At 35.8% G+C, this 17,987-nt stretch overlaps 1 protein-coding gene across 2 annotated transcripts in view; it reads right to left on the bottom strand.

The window, feature by feature from the left end:
• GABRG2 (gamma-aminobutyric acid type A receptor subunit gamma2) overlaps positions 1-17,987 on the bottom strand; it is a 104,945-nt gene that overhangs the window by 1,987 nt on the left and 84,971 nt on the right. Inside the window, exons 7-9 of one of the 2 annotated variants that reach the window (XM_059417306.1) lie at positions 15,273-15,425; positions 3,409-3,614; positions 1,339-1,362 (exon numbers count right to left, since the gene is read on the bottom strand). In XM_059417306.1, coding sequence (XP_059273289.1) covers positions 1,339-1,362; positions 3,409-3,614; positions 15,273-15,425 — 383 coding nt within the window. The remainder of the gene's footprint in view (positions 1-1,338; positions 1,363-3,408; positions 3,615-15,272; positions 15,426-17,987) is intronic. The other variant, XM_059417307.1, reaches the window with a different exon arrangement.

The raw sequence follows: 17,987 nt of genomic DNA, 5'->3' as shown, positions 1-17,987 counted from the left end.
CTGAGACAAGGGTCAGGAATAAGAGTTAGTTATACTTGATAAATCCTAGATTAGGTCTCCATAATGTCACCAAGGTGAATGATGAATCTGAAAATGAGTACTCAGGAATTGCTATGAAATCGTGATCTACAATGGTAAAATTGAACTTAGAAGGATAGCACATTTGCAGATTTCAAATTTTGAGCTTAAGCGGTGCAGCTGAAAATAATACCATAAGCTAATAGCTATAGCAAGAAGATTGAACACCAAAAGAACTCAAAGTTTAAAGATTTAAATCAAACAACTACATGGAATCTTAGTCTAGTAAATATTAGATGTGAGGTTGGTTACATGAAGGCATTTAATGGTGTTGCATGTGAGTAGAACAGAGAAATAAAATGCATCAATTTTGAACTCAAATTTTGTGTCATGCTTACCTATAGGCAAATAGTAAACCCCATTACACTGAGCAAATGCACTAAATGCTATTAAAAGAAAATGTTAAAATATATATAAATATAGGAGTTTTCTGAGTTTATACCACGAATAGTATGGCTTATGTTTTGTCTATCATTCAGCAGCTAGAAGCTTCAGAATGTCAGCAATGTTTATTTAGAAAAAAATGCTACCACCTTTTTACTATGTGAGAAGAAACAAATACCAATTAATTGAATGATAATTTAATTTTTGTTGCCACATTAATTATTAAAGTACTATAAATATCAGTGATTAATTTAATTTGGAAGAGTTAATTTTAGGATATTATAAATATGAACCCTAGTGTCTCTGAGTAAGTTATCCCAATTCAACTGGAAAAAGAAATATCAATGCATTATTGCGTGATAGAGCCAAAAGGCCCCTGGATTACCCTAGGAGGGAGGGATGGGTATTTTAACTTAAAGCATTTCAAAGAGAATATTACTTTTATAGAATTGATAGGTTCAGAATTCAGAACAATGGAGATTATTAAAGCTACTTATCAAAAAACAATCCCGTTTTGCATTAGAATTTACCAAATTACATTTTAAGAGCATTTATGGTATATATGATAGGTGCAGTCAGTGAATTTTATCTGAGAAGGGAGGATAAGTTTTGACTTTGATGTTTAAAGAAGACTTTTATTCCTAACGACGTGTCCTAGAGCTTATAGCTTTATAAGATCGAACCTCTGAGAATTAGTGTAGGGTTGATGACTCAACTCTAGAAATCTATAGAACTTTCTTCATCTTACCTCTCATAGAATGCTTAAATATCTACTCACTAAAAAATAACAACAAAAAAAATCGAAACACCATGTAAGCGTTAATAATTAAATTCAGCAGTTGCATGCAGTGAATTTTCATTCCAAAAACATTATACCTTGAAGGAAAACATCCGAAGAAGCTTTGGGTTTGTAGACAGAAAAGAGAATTGCATTTTTTTTTTTAATTAAAAGAAGAAAAAAAGAAAAGAAAAAGACAAAATAAGATAAATTAAAAACACAGTTTAAAAACATAGTAAAATGAACTGAAATTATAAACACATAAGGACAATTCTGGGCTTGGAACAAAGTACGTGCCTAAAATTGGAAAATGGAATTTGGAGATTTCAATAAATTAACCCACAATTCTCTAAATACAAAAGCCAGTGTTGTCCATTTGTGAGGAAGCTTCTTTCCATCGCCTGACTTCCCTGTATGAAAGTACTTTGATTTTATTTTCTAATTAACATCAAGGAAGCTTTACTAGGTAAGTGTTAACACAATGAACCAATGGGTATATTTAATGGAAAAATGAAATGTAAGCTTTTCATTTATAGCTTAGGCTCTTTCTAGTTGTGGTAAATCATCTAATTGGCTTACAAGAGGAAAATGCAAAAAATTTTCAGGTAATTTGATTTTTTTCAGTTTCTTTAATCCCCTCTGCAATGATATAGCTATTAGGGCATAAGGGCTTTTTTCAAAGGACTTTTGTTTATGAGCTCACCCTCACATTCTTGTTAATACTGGCATGTAATAATGCTGAGTGTCACAGAACCCTCTTTTTGGGGAAAAATGTGATGGAAAGTGAAGGATGGGGAGAAATAATAATTTTTTAAAAACACAATAAGGAAAATAAAATAAGGATAGAAAAAAATGCAAAGATAGAGAGGCAAACAAGACAGGGAAGGAAAGGACTGCATAAAGCATAATGAATATTTGGGAAATTAAGGATAAGTATTTCTTTTTGTATTAATCATCAAAATTAATGCTTTTTTTCTTTACCTGTTACAGATTCTTACATTCAGATAAATGTATGCCATTTGTAGAATTTCACCAGGGTTCTTGGAGATCCATCAGGATACAACCTAGAATCATCTGTATTTCCTCATTAAAATATAGTCCTTGCCAAAATTGGTGGGTCAGAGAGCTAGCCACTATCAAGGACCTCATGGCCTTTATGACAGACCGGGAAGGTCTATAAATTCAGGAAGCTAGGGTGACTTCCTTTGCCCCTCAGTTAGAAAGGAATGGATATTAACTTCTATGGAGCTTCCTAGAAGCCAGAGAGCCACTACACTCATGTGTGTAAGTGGGTAGCTACTTGTTCTCTTCAACATCCATTTTAAAGGATAATTGCATGAGGCCTGTATATTTGTGTCTTAGCATCTCTACTTGAAGTTTGGTGGCAAGATGAAGTCATCTTACCTTTTCCCAAATCACGGAAATCAATCCAAGTTGGTAACTGTATAAATTATGAACATCAACCATCATCATCACTATTAATGGTAAGGACTTTCATTTGTAAGGTACCAGGTAATGCTTTTTACCTTCATTACCACAGCAGTCCTTTAAGGTATGTATTTTTTATAATACTAGTCTTATATAGGAGAACATAAAGACATAAAGAAGCTAAGTAACTTGCCCAAACAATAGATGATCCATTTCATTTAAAAACAAAATAATACATTTTGAGTATGAAACCAGTCTTAGTCCTCTGGTGGTAAAACACACACACACACACACACACACACACACACACACACAATTACTTGCAAAAGTGTGGTGATCTTTTGAAACTTCAAGAACATTGTGGCTTCCTAATAGAAAGCCTTGAGTGAAAATGTTAATTTAAAACATCAATGATTTAAGAATGTTACAGTAAGGAGCAGAAAGAGGACAATCAATGAAACCTAAAATAACAGCAACTAGAAAATAAATGCATGTCTCGACAGTGTTTGTAACCCCTATGAAATAAAGAGAGTAAGAGTCTGCCTTAGTGAATCAGGCCTCTTACAAGTAAAAAATGACCAAAATTAATTCTTATGGCCTGGCCAAACTCATACATTGTTTTCATTTGGGAGCCCAAAGTGCTGAGCTTTAGCCTGCAGACAGGCTAAGACCAAACAAAACAAAACCAGGAGCCCTTTTACATAAAAATTTCAGTGATCCCAATGAGAAATGATACATACAGGGTTTTTCTTCTTTTTGTCTTTATCCTTGCTTGGTTTCCGGTTGCTGACAAAATAATGCAGGGTGCCGTATTCCACCAAAGCAGAGAAGACGAAGATGAAGCAAACAGACACAAAGAGATCCATTGCTGTAACATAGGAGACCTTGGGGAGTGACTTTCGGGCAATAGTGCTGAGGGTGGTCATTGTCAGGACAGTGGTGATACCTGAAAAAAGGTACAGTAAAACAGATCGTGTGACCTCATCAAGTTGGGTAACTGAATCACTACTGAGACCAACTTTATTTTGTGACTTCTGATAAGCAACCTCTGTAATGAAGAAGGAGACATAACTGTAATCCATTCACTCTGTCCACAAATATTTATTGCCTGCTTACCAACTATCAGTTACTATCAACTATCTCTGACCTTACGTACCTTATATTTTAGTGATAGAGAACACTATAAATCAAGTGAGCAAAGAAAAGTATAATCACAAATTATGGTTTATGTGATGGAGAACAGCAGGGACAGTGAAACCTAACTAGAATACTGAGGGAAGACATCTTTGAGGAGGTGATATTTAAGAAGTTTAAAAGTTAGAAGACACCAACTTCTAATTCCAGAGTATATAACAGAAGACACTGAGGAAGGGACACATTATCTTCTTTAAAAAAATTGGAATACCTAGCATCTGGGGATAGACCAGGGTATCAAGGTGATGCTGAGATAACAGAAGTTATATCATGCAGAGCATGCAAAGGAGTTTACACTTTAAAGTAAAAGAGGAGATGAGCTAAGTGACATGTTCTGATTAATGAACTTTTTGAAGATTATTATAGAAAGAGAGAAGATGGTGTTGTGGAAGGATCCTGAGCTCACCACTCCCACAGCTATACTGAGGTGTAACAACTACATATATTGCAACTCACTCTGAAAATGACCTGAAGATTGGCAGAACATATCTTCTGTAACAAGTAACATCATAAAAAGAAAGCCACATCAAGAAGGGTAGGAGGGAAGAGGCACGGTTAGGAACCAAAGTACTGCTGTGACTACCCAGAAGTGGGAGGGATAGGACAAGCATGGAGGCACAACGGGCTGGGCACCCCCATCCCTGGTTGCCTGCACTGAGATGAGCTCCCATAATGTCTGGCTTTAAAAATTAGCAGGACCTAACTCCAGGAGAGCCAGAAGGTCATAGGAAACCAAGTCTCCACTTTTAATTGAAGAGCCAGCATGCTATATTACTCACTGTGTATGTCTGCACAGAAGAACCAGTTTGGTAAGTGCCTGGGTTATACAAGGAGATTTGTTGACTGATTTTTGAACATGAGGGGCAAGAATCTGCAAAAGCTTTCTCAAGGAACAGAAGTGCTGAAGGGCACCCTTTTTCTTACCCTATTTCAGCCTAGATGGCTATATGCTTGCAAAAGCCAGTTCTGAAACTCTCCACTTGCTAGCAATACTTGCCTCACCTATCACTCTTCAACAAATCCATCTTACATACTCTGGCCTACCCAGCCCCCTCCGAAGGACTCCTGTCTTGCCATAACTGGCCTGGTTACCTCTGTTGGGAACAGCAACCGCTCAAAGAGACTACTGCTCCCACAATACCTGGCAGGTGGCCTTTGCTGGAATCAGTGTCTCCAAAGCAAACCCTGCCACAAGGACTGGGGAGCTAACCCCACACACATCAGCATACCCAGAGGTGCTATAATCAAGCCTCTCAGCTAACTGCACTAGGGGCGGACCCCACCCACCACTGTGCCCACAGCAGTCACAGCCACAATAGGAGGGTGTACACAGCCTACACGGGGGACATTCCTAGAGCACCTGGTTCTGGTGACCAGGAGTGGATTGTGTTATAGGGCACCACAGGAAGCCTTCAACTTAAGCCCACTACTTTCAAGATCAGGAGATGTAGTTGATCCACTTGATAAATAAAAACACAGAGACAAAATAAGGAGACATAAGAGTAGGTTCCCACAAACAAACAAGACAAAACCACAGAAAAAGAACTAACAAAATGGAGATAAGCAAACTGACGAAGAGTTGAAAGTGCTGGTCAGAAAGATACTCACAGAACTTGAGAGGTAAGTGAATGAACTCAGAACAAAGAAACAGAAAATATAATAAAGAACTAGTCAGAACCAAAATACAAAAACTGAAATTAAAACTACACTAGAGGAAATCAACAGAAGATTAGAGGATGCAGAATGGATAACTGAACTGGAAGATAGGGTAATGGAGAACACGTATGCTGAACAGCAAAAAGAAAAAGAAATTTAAAAAATGAGAATAAGTTAAGGGATCCTTGAGACCACATCAAGCATACTTACATTCATATTTTCTTCTCCAGAAGGAGAAGAGAGAAAGAAGAGGGCAGAAACTTACCTGAAGAAATGACAGTTAAAAATGTCCCGAATCTGAGAAAGGAAACAGACTTCCAGGTCAGGAAGCCCCTAACAAGTTAAACCCAAGGAGGGCTACACTAAGACACATAATTAAAATGGAAATATTTAAAAATAAATAAATAATCTTAAAATATGACATCATATACATAAACATGGAAAGGAGAGTAAAAATGTAGTGCTTTTAGACTGTGTTTGAACTTAAGCAACCATCAACTTAATCTAGACTGCTACATACTTAGAATGTTCTATATGAACAACATGGTAACCGCAAACCAAAAACTTCCATTACATTACCTCCCCCAAAATAAAGTGAGAGTAATTGAAGCATGACACTAAAGAGAGTCCTCAAAACTATAAGCAAAGAGAGCAAAAGAATGTAGGAAGAAGAACTATAAAACAACCAAAGAACAATTTTTAAAAATGGCAATAAGTACGTATCTACTGATAATTACTTTATAAATGGAATAAATGCTTCAATTAAAAGACAAAGTGAATAGAATAAAAAAATAAGACACATCTATATGCTATCCTACAAGAGAATACTTGAGATCTAAAGACACATACAGACTGAAAGTAAAGGGATGGAAAAAATATATTCCATGCAAATGAAAGTAAGAAAAAAAGCTGTGGTAGCAATATCTTTATCAGACAAAATAGACTTTAAAACAAAAACTGTAACAAGAGACAAAGAAGGGCATTATATAATGATAAAAAGACCACTGCAACAAGAAGACATAACATTTGTGAATATCTCTACACCCAACACAGGAGCACCTAAACAAATAAAGCAAATATTAACAAACAAAAAGGGAGAAATTGTCAGTAATACAATAATAGTAGGGGATTTTATCAGCCCATTTACATCAATGAATAAAATATCCAGACAGAAAATCAGTAGAGAAACAGTGGCTTTAAATGACGTATTAGACCAGATGGAGTTAAAACATATATACAGAAAATTCCATTTAAAACTAGAAGAATACACATCCTTTTTCAAGTGCATATGGAACATTCTCTAGGATAGAGCACATGTTAGGCCACAAAAGAAGTCTCAATAAATTTAACAAGACAGAAATCATCATTTCCAGCCACAACAGTATGAAACTAGGAATCAATTACAAGGAAAAAAAAAAAAAACTAGAAGAAACAGATATGAAGTCTAAAAGGCATACTACTAAGAACAAATGGGTCAAGGAAAAAATCAAGGAGCAAATAAAAAATACCTGGTGGGGTGCCTGGATGGCTATGTCATTTAAGTGTCTGTCTTCAGCTTACATCATGATCTCAGGGTCCTGGGACTGAGTAATTTATTGGGCTTCCCGCTCAGTGGGGAGTCTGCTTCTCCCTCCTCCCACCTCATTCTCTCTCTCTCTCTAATAAATAAAATCTTTTTTAATAAAAAATGTGGAGACAAAAGAAACTAGAAATACTATGGTTCGGAATCTTTGGGATACAGGAAGTTTATAACAATATAGGTCCACCTTAAGAAACAAACAAACAAAAATCTCAAACCTAATAATCTTAAATCTAACCTTACACCTCAAGGAACTAAAAAAGAACAAAGCCTAAGGTTAGTAGAAGGAAGGAATAATAAAGATCAGATTGGAAATCAATGATATAGACTAAAAAAGAAAAGATTAAACTAAAAGCTTATTCTTTTAAAATAAAATTAATAAATCTTTGGTAAGACTAATCAGGAAAAAAATAAAGTGTGTGTGTGGGGGGGTGCCTGAGTGGCTCAGTTGGTTAAGCGGCTGCCTTTGGCTCAGGTCATGATCCCAGGGACCTGCTTTGGGATCCCTGCCCAGCAAAGAGAGAGCCTGCTTCTCCCTCTCCCTCTGCCTTCTGCTCTGCCTACTTGTGGTCTCTCACTCTCTCTCTCAAATAAATAAATAAAATCTGGAAAAATAGAAAAAAGGATTCAAAATCAGAAATGAAAAAAGTTGTAAGTGACAAGACAAATATAAAAAATAACAATATAAAAAATATGTAACAATATAAAAAATTATATGCCAACAAATTGGACAGCCTAGAAGAAATGGATAAATTCCTAGAAATATACATGATCAAAGACTGAATCAAGAAGAAATTAAAAACTAAGCAGACCAATTACTAGTAATAAAATTGAAGTGGTATTCAAAAATCTAACAACAAACAAAAGTCCAAGACCAGATGAATTCTACCAAACACTGAAAGAAGAGTTAATACCTATCTTTCTCAAACTATTCAGAAAATGGAAGAGAAAGAAATACTTCCAAATTCATTTTATGAGGTCAGCATTACCCTCATACCAAAGCCAGAAAAAGATACTACAAAGAGAGGGACACAGTATTGTAGACCAATATCTCTGATGAATATAGATGTAAAAATTCTCAACAAAATATTAGCAAACTGAGTTCAACAATTAAAAGGATCATTCAACACTATTAAGTGAGCTTTATTCCAGGAATGCAAGGATGGTTCAATATGTGTAAATCAATCAGTGTGATACATTAACAAAATGAAAGATAAAATTCATATGAACATCTCTATAGATGTCGAAAGGCATTAGACAGAATTCAAAATCCGTTCATGATATAAGCTCTCGACAAAGTAGGTTTGGAAGGAACATACCTTAACAAAATAAAGGCCATTTTTGAAAAACCCACAGCCAACATCATACTCAGTGGTGAAAAGCTAAAAGCTTTTCCTCTCAGATCAAGAACAAGACAAGGATGTCCATTCTTACCATCTTTGTTCAACATAGTATCAAAGGTCCTAGCTGCAGCAATTACACAAGAAATAAATGACATCCAAACTGGTAAGCAATAGGTAAAAATGCTATTTGCAGATGATTTGATATTAATATATAAAAAGCCTAAGATTCCACCAAAAAACTATTGGAATGAAAAAATGAATTCAGTGAAATTGTAGGGTGCAAAATTAATATACAGAAATTTGTTGTGTTTCTATGCATTAACAATGAAATAGGAGAAAAAGAGATTAAGAAAACAATCCTATCTCCAATTTCATCAAAAAGAATAAAATACTTAGCACAAAATTTATCCAAGGAAGTAAAAGACCTATACTCTGAAAACAACAAGAAATGGAAGACAACACAAATAAATTGAAATATATTCCATGAACATGATTTGGAAGAATATTGTTAAAATATCCATATTATCCAAAACAATCTATAAATTCGGTACAGTCTCTATAAAAATACCAATAGCATTTATTGCAATCCTAAAATTTGTATGGATCCATAAAAGACCCTTAATTGCCAAAGAAATCTTAGGACAAAGCTGGAGGTATCACAGTCCCAGATTTGAAACTTTACCAGAAAGCTATATTAACCAAAACGGTATGGTACTGGCATTAAAATAGATACATAAATCAATGGATCAGAATTTTAAAAACCCAAAATAAATCCATGCTTTTATGGTAAATTAATCTATAAGAAAAGAGGCAAGAATATGCAATGGGAAAAAGACAGTCTCTTCAATAAATGGATGTTGGAAAAACTAGACAACTACATGTGGAAGAATGCAACCGGATCGCTTTCTTACATCATATACAAAAATAAAGTCAAAATGTATTAGAGACCTAAATTTAAGACCTGAAACTATAAAACTCCTAAAAGTAAATACAGCTAGTAAACTCATGGACCTTGGCCTTTGCAATATTTTTTCTGAATATGTCTTTCCAGACAAGGAAAACATAAGCAAAAATAAGTAATTGGTACTATATCAAACTAAAGAGCTTTGTATAGCAAAGAAGATCACTACCAACAACAAAAAAGACAACCTACTGAATGGGATATTTGCAAATGACTTATCTGATAGGGGTTACTATCCAAAATAGATAAAGAACTTGTACAACTCAACACCAAAATAAATAACTCAACTAAAAATAGGCAGAACACCTGAATAGACATTTTTCCAAAGAAGACTCACAAAAATAGCCAAGAGACTCATGGAAAGATGCTCAGCATCACTCATAATTAGGGAAATGCAAGTCAAAACAATAGTAAGATATTACCTCACACCTATCAGAATGGCTAGTATCAAAAAGATGAGAAATTACAGTTGTGGCAAGGATGTGGAGATAAGGGAGCTCTGGTACACTGTTTTTAAAAATGTAAATGGATGTAGGCACTCTGGAAAACAGTATGGAGGTTCTTCAAAAAACAAAAAATACAGGGGAGCCTGGGTGGCTCAGTTTGTTAAGCCTCTGCCTTTGGCTCAGATCATGATCTCGGGGTCCTGGGATTGAGCCCTACATTGAGCACTGCTCTGCTGAGCAGAGAGCCTGTTTCCCCCTCTCTCTTTCTGCCTGCCTCTCTGCCTACTTGTGATCTCTGTCTGTCAAATAAATCAATAAAAAAATCTTTAAAAAAATACAAATACTGGTGGCGCCTGGGTGGCTCAGTAGGTTAAGCCTCTGCCTTCAGCTCAGGTCACAATCTCAGGGTCCTGGGATGGAGCCCCACATTGGGCTCTCTGCTCAGCAGGGAACCTGTTTCCCCTCTCTCTCTGCCGGCTTCTCTGCCTGATTGTGATCTCTCTCTCTCTCTGTCAAATAAATAAATAAAATATTTAAAAAAAATACAAATACTATATGATCATTTCACTTCTGAGTATTTACCTGAAGAAAATGAGAACACTAATTCAAAAGTGATATGCACCCCTATGGTTAAACATTCAGAATAGCCAAGTTATGGAAGGAACCCATAAGTCCACTGATAGATGAATGGATAAATATGGTGTACAAACACACACACACACATACACACAATGGACTATTTCTTAACCATAAGAAAAAAAATAAAAATCTTGCCTTTTGTGACAACATAGATGGCCCTAGAGGGCATTCTGCTAAGTAAAACAGATCAAAGACAAATGCATCTAAAAAATAAAATGTGCAAATGAGCAACCAATAAAAATAGAAATAGACTCATGAGAACTAACTAGTGTTTGCCTGAGGGGAGACAGTTAAGGGTAGAGGCAAAATAGGTGAAGGGTACAAACTTCCAGTTACAGAATAAATAAGCTCCAAGAACCATCTGGCTTTTTGGGTCGTTGTATCTTAGTTTATTATCAAGTTTCCTCAGTGTTTTTTCTGTTATGAAACTCCCAAGAGAGGAAAGATTGGTGTTGGTTGAAATGACTTCACAGAAAAAAGTAGCCTTTCATTGAGGAGAGGGAGGATCAAGGAAATTGCAGCTGTAAATTATAATCATAGCCTTCTTCCTATATTATTATTAGGGAAGAGCTCATCTCTCTAATCTGTAAACTGTGACAACAGGAAAGACCTCTATCTTAGTATCCTTTGTGACTTCATAGATAAGTATAGTGCTGGGACTCCACAAATAACCTTTCGAATGCAGAAATGAAGCAATCAATGAATAGTGTATATATGATAGGTCAAAGAGACTCCTCCTGCATCTGAAAATAGGAATCCATATTGGTGACTTGTGGGAGAGAGTTTTAACTGTATGTAACAATAGCTAACATTTATGGATCTCTTTTTTTGACCAGGCACTGCCTCAAGTACTTTATATGTTATCCCACAAAGTCCTCACAATGAGGGTAATCACTGTTATCCTTTTTTTGCAGGTGAAAAAAACTTGAACACAGAAAGAATAAGGAATCTGTCCAAGATAGAAAGTGAAAAAGATGAGATACAAGCCTACAAAGTCTGACTTAAACACTACATTCTGACCCACACTGTTATATTCCCTCTCTATGAATATGTACTTAATATGCTGCATGAAGCACCCACCAGCCACTTGGAAGCTAGTGTATTTTCCTGATTCAGGATAATAACGGAGTGTGGGTCTTCCATATTGTCATTGTAGAATCTTAGCAATGGTCAAGTTTCTCATCTACAAACTGGGAGTGGCAAGGGGAGGGGCATACCTCAGCATGTTCTTATGAAGATTAAATTATGTAATTTTCATTAAGTGTCATTTCCTAGTAAAATATCAACAAATGTAAGATATTTAGAGAAGAGTCTGTTTCTCGAACTAAAAAAACTTCACTCAAGTTGTCCAATGCAAGAATTTCTGGAGAAGTTATTAACTATTTGTAATTATACTTGATAATATTTTGGGGGGAGAATTTAACAACTAAACTGGCCCCTTGGCCTTCACTCCACATTCAGGCCTCAAGCCACCCTTGACCTATGGAGGAGTGAAAATGTCATCATTTACAGTAGATACCATAGACAAGTTTACTTAAGAAAATCTAACATGTAACTTAAACATTTATCTAGCAAGTTGGGATGATGGAAGTTCATCACAGTCGTGTAAAAGAAGACTCATGAAAAACCGCTTCATGGTATTTTCAGGTTTCTGGTTGGAGCCACAGGGAGTGAAAAGTGGGTGGCAGACGAGTGATAGTTGTAACTGATCCACCCACCAACAACATGATAGCTGGGGGTGGTTTTTAAGTCCAGTTTTGCTAAGGAAAGAATTAGACTTACCTGGGTAAATGAAAAATATGCATAGCTTTTATCAATTCCTCCAGTCTTAGCATCAAGTAAGCTTGCAGGCATGCTAGCTTTTACTCTGATTACTCAGGTGAAAAATACCGACTGGTGTTTTTATTGTTTCATACATCAACACTGAACCATGATTAAGGCTGACCAGCTACCACCTGTGTACCAAACTACATTCAAGAGTTAGAAGCCCCACGATGACTTCTTCCCATGCTCTTGTGGTCTGAGCTCAGAAAGCAGAGTCTGAGCCATATAGGTATATTTATCTCACTCATCCAAAACTTGGCTTTATTCTGTGACAAGAAACTTTAGGTCCACAGGTGTGTAGGGTCATCTGGATTAACTCTAGATTGTAAACACTGGAAAAGGTAATGTGATCACACATTAGAATCATCTGGGGATTTCTTTTTTTTCTTTTTTAAACCTGATATGCAAGCCAAGCTCTCAAAATTTAAATAAACATCTTCTGGGATTGGACTGAGGCAGCCATATAAATGTGCAGTTGAATTTAAGACACACTGATCTAGAGAAGGGAGACAGCATAGTTAACACAGAGAAGCAATCTCAGCTGCCTACCTTTCCCCACAACTGGCCTTCAACAAGGGCTCACACACACAGCAAATCTAGGCCTCATTAACCAAGGTGTAGATGGACTACCCGTTGGGAGTGTGACCTTGAGAATGTCATTTAACCTTGTACCACCTCTGCTTCCTTAGCCCTACAAAAAGAATGTGGTAATATTTTTTATTATCACTACGACTTCTATATGTAGTTGTGAAGAATAGATATATTAAACATGTGTGACGTATAGTAAAAGATCAACAAACAGGAGCACCTACCTGTTACTTGTTCAGGGGCCTCTCCCTCATTCCTCATTCGCTAGCTCACTCACCTTGATCCTCTCTCCTACAGAGGTCTCTTGCAGTGCCCTCGCTTAATGACTGGTTGAAATGAATTACCAAAGTAGCCTTAAGAGGGGTTTTGACCAGCAGAATTCTGGACTTCAAGAGAAAAGACTGATTTGAAAATCTTTTCCTTAAAATATTTTTGGTATGGGTAGATTGGAATGTATTAATGCATTTGTTGCACCCATTCATAAGAGCATACATTACTTGAATAATCAATGAGGTACCAGCTATGTGCCAGGCACTATACTGGGAATGAAAAAAAAATCTACATTATGATGTGAGAGACAGACATATAAGCTTATAATGCAATACATTCTACTCACAGTGACAATTGTCCTAAAGTAATAGGCTCGACATACTTTGGGTTTGTTTCAGCTGGTAGCATTAAACTAGATATTCTAATTGTTGAATAGGACTTATAACAATGTACCGCAAATAACAGAAAAATCCAAACAAAATTATTTTGAAACAGATGGGAGACTAAATTAGGTTTGGAAGAGGACAAACATGCAAATGATGCCTTATTCCCAGCAATCTCTTTTGCCCTCAGTTTTAATAATCTGGTTCAAAGCATTTTATCAGAAAATGATATATAGTTGACCCTTGAACTACATGGGTTTGAATTACATGGGTCCACTTATATGCAAATTTTGTCAATAAATAAAGCACAGTACAATAAATGTATTTTCTCTTCCTTATGAGTTTTTTAATAACATTTGCTTTTCTCTACCTTACTTTATTGTAAGAATACAGTATATAATACATGTGACATACAATATATATGTTACTAGTAAGGTTTCTGGTCAACAGTAGCTATTAGTTTGGGGGAGTTCAAAGTTATATGTGGATTTTTGACTGCTCAGGTGGAGTTAGAGCCCCTAAGCCACATATTTCAAGGGTCAACTGCAGTTGCTAACATTTCTAATGCTTTACTATGTTTTGTGCATGTTGCATGGAATATCTTTTTTCTTAAGTATTTTCTATACTTAACTCATAAAGCATTTTACAGAAAATGATATGTTTCACATTTGAGGAAAATATCATTTACATACATTAAAGAGCATTTCCCCCAAGGCCATACTATACATGGAGGATGAAATCCAGATTTATTGGTTTTCAAAACCTGAGCTCTTCACTACTGCAATTATATTTACTCACTAGCCAAAGAGTGAGCAAGAGATGTGGTTCTAGTTTTCACATAGCTGATAAAAGAGGACTGTGATTATATAATTCATCTTTCAACAGCTTTGTTTTTAAGTATTTAACATTATTGGACCTAGACTCCCGTGTCCCTCTGAGTCTATAAATTTTTAATACTTTCTGGGGATCTTCTTCCTCACATGAGGAAAAAGTTGTGAAAATCTAAGCTGCGTCTCTATATACATCAAGAAAGATGCAAATAATCTTAAAAGTATGTATGTTTGTGATGGAGAGGGCTGGTGTTTCCAGAGCATCACGGGTATTTTTCCAAAAATATTTTCAATGGTTAGAGCCAATTGCTATGTATGTATGTCTTCAAATGTCATGAATAATTACAGATGTTGGAATTAATCAACAGTTAATCATGTGCTGGTAAATGTGTAACAGTTGACTCTAGGGAAAGAAAAGGCAGTGTTGGTTTCTAGTGTTTGCCTATTTCCATGATGTTAATACTTTCACCTTGGCAGACTCCAATCTATGCATGTGACCTATCCATGTGACATCTCTCAATACATTTGGAAATTATAAACAACAATAGCTCTCACGAGCTTGTGTGAGTTGCTCTGCATATAATAACTACCCAAAGACCAAAACACAAAATCTACTGAAATTAGAAGTTGTTTTTTTTTTCCTCCTTAGTCAAACTTAAATTTATTGAGAGAATTTACTAAAGAAAGCAAATTGAGGTAATTAAGGAAAACTAGTACTGGAAAACTTTTAAACACTTTTTTTTCTTAATATGCTAGTTTTCTTTAAAATGAAATAATGACATGTCTACATAATTGCTGACTGAATTAAAAACATATCAACTTAGGGGAAGGAAGATTCCTGATACCGGATACTTATCTTGAAATACTTAAACAAAAAGAAATGTGTCTTACCTAAAGAAGTTCTGGCTGGAACAGCATCCTTATTGATCCAGAAAGATACCCAGGATAGGACAACAATGAGTGTGCAGGGGATGTAGGTCTGGATCGTGAAGTATCCCATCCTTCTGCTCAGGTCAAAGTAGACAGACATGACCACATAATCTCCTGGAACAGAACAAAGATAACACCATACGTACCCTTATCAAACCTGGAAAGCATTTAGAATAGGGAGCCCAGATATAAACGCATGCTTATATGGTCAATGACAAAGGAGGCAAGAATATACAATGAGGAAGAGACAGTCTCCAATAAATGGTGTTGGAAAAGTTTGAAAGGCATATGCAAAAGAATGAAACTGGATGACTAAACTATATACAAAAATAAATTCAAAATCTATGAAAGACTTGAACGAAAGACCTGAAACCAGGAAACTCCTAGAAGAAAATATAGGCAGGAAGCTCTTCAACATCAGTCTTAGTAATATATTTTTGGACCTGTGTCAGGCAAGGGGAACAAAAGCTAAAATAAACAAATGGCATTTATATCAAACTGAAAAGCTTTTGCATAGTGATGGAAACCATTAACAAAATGAAAAGGCAACCTACTGAAATAGGAGAAGATATTTGCAAATGATGTATTTGATAAAGGGTTAATATCCAAAATATATATAAAGAACTTGTGTAACTTAATATTTAAAAATCCATTAAAAATGAACAGAGGGGGGCCACCAGGGTGGCTCTGTAGGTTAAGCATCTGTGTTCAGCTCAAGTCACAATCCCAGGGTCCTGGGATCTAGACCTCCGTTGGGCTCACTTCTCAGTGGGCAGTCTGGTTCTCTCTCTGCCTGCCTCTCCCCCTGCTTGTGCTGTCTCACTCTCTCTCTCTGAATAAATAAATAAAACCTTAAAAAAAAAAAAAAAAGAACAGAGGAACTGAAAAGACATTTTCCAAAGAAGACATGCATATGGCCAACAGGCATAAGAAAAGATGGTCAACATCATTAATCATCAGGGAAATGCAAATTAAAACCACAGTAATATATCACCTTATACCTGTCACATTTTCTCTTATCAAAAACACAAAAAATAACAAGTGTTGACAAGAATATGGAAAAAAGATAATCACCCACATGCTCTGTTGCTGAGAAAGTAAATTGGCATAACCACTATGGGAAACACTATAGAGATTCCTCAAAAAAATTATTAGTAGAAATACCATACAATCCAGCAATTCTACTTGTAGATGTTTACCTGAAGAAAACAAAAAGATCAGTTTGAAGAGATATACGCATCCCTGTGTTCATTACAGGATTATTTACAATAGCTAAGATATGGAAGCAACCTAGGTGTCCACTCATAGATAAAGATGTAATATACATACAATGAAATATTACTCTGGGGCATCTGGGTGGTTCAGTGGGGTAAAGCCTCTGCCTTCAGCTCAGGTCATGATCCTGGGGTCCTGGGATCAAGCCCCGCAACAGGCTCTCTGCTCATCGGGGAGCCTGCTTCCCACTCTCTCTCTCTCTGCCTGCCTCTCCGTCTACTTGTGATCTCTGTCTGTCAAGTAAATAAACAAAATCTTAAAAAAAATAAATATTACTCTGCTATAAAACAAAGAATGAAATCCTTCCACTTGTGACAGCATGGATGAACACAGAGGGTATAATGCTAAGTAAAACAGAGAAAGACAAATACTGTCTTCAGTTACATGTGCAAACTAAAAAACAAAATGGAAACAGACTCATAGATACAGGAAACAAACTACTGACTACCAGAGGGGGAAAGGGCTGCGGGTAGGTGAAATAGGTAAAGGTGATTAAGAGGTACAAGCTTGTATTTATAAATAAGCCATAGGGATGTAGTCAATAATAATCATAATAATTTTGTATGGTAACAGATGGTAACTAGATATTGTGGGGATCATTTTATAATGTATAAAAATATCAAATTACCTGACATATACCTAAAACCAATAGGTTTATGCTTCAATATGTCAATTATACTTCAATAAAAAACTGCAAAACATTTGAAAATAAGCATATATTCAGTTCTTGTGTTCACACATTTAAATTCAGAGTTCACGCAAGGGATATGTTGAAAGCTATCTTCTATCCCTTTGGGTTAAAAAAAAAAAACAAAACCCAAACTAAACTGAATTCTGATCCTTTTATAAGTAATGTGACTCTCAGACAGGAGGAAACATTTGGAGTATATTGATAATATCTTCTTCTTTCAAATGTTTCTGGAGGGTGCGGACAGTGTTTCTACACTGTGCCTCTCTTACCTGCAATGACCCTTAAGTTCGTAACAATTTCCTCCTGTTCTCAGGACCTTTCTCCATACAAGCCATAGAGGAATATACTGGCACCTAAATAAATGCCTTTTTTACTCCATTTATAACTAAATTCCTATGCTGAGACATTTTTCTAATGTTTTCATTGAATCATACGGTTTTCCTTCATGGCACTTAACTACGATTCTTAATTTCTCATTTGTGTAGTTATTTTCATAAACTCTCTCCCATTAGGATTTATGAGTTCACAAACAGTGCCTATTTCAGCATTCCATTCCACAACCAGTACTTAACATCCCTTTGACTCCCAATAGGTATTCAGTAACATTTGTTAAATAAATGATCAGAAGAAAGAATGTATTTATAAATTTAAACATGGGGGAAAAAACACACAAAATCAAGAAGATGTGTTCTAGAACACTGGGTTAAAAA

This window comes from Mustela nigripes, chromosome 12 (genome assembly GCF_022355385.1).
Source record: "Mustela nigripes isolate SB6536 chromosome 12, MUSNIG.SB6536, whole genome shotgun sequence".
Lineage (NCBI taxonomy): Eukaryota > Metazoa > Chordata > Mammalia > Carnivora > Mustelidae > Mustela > Mustela nigripes.
The sequence above is the reverse complement of the archived record's forward strand: the minus strand, read 5'-3'. Positions and strand labels throughout refer to the sequence as shown.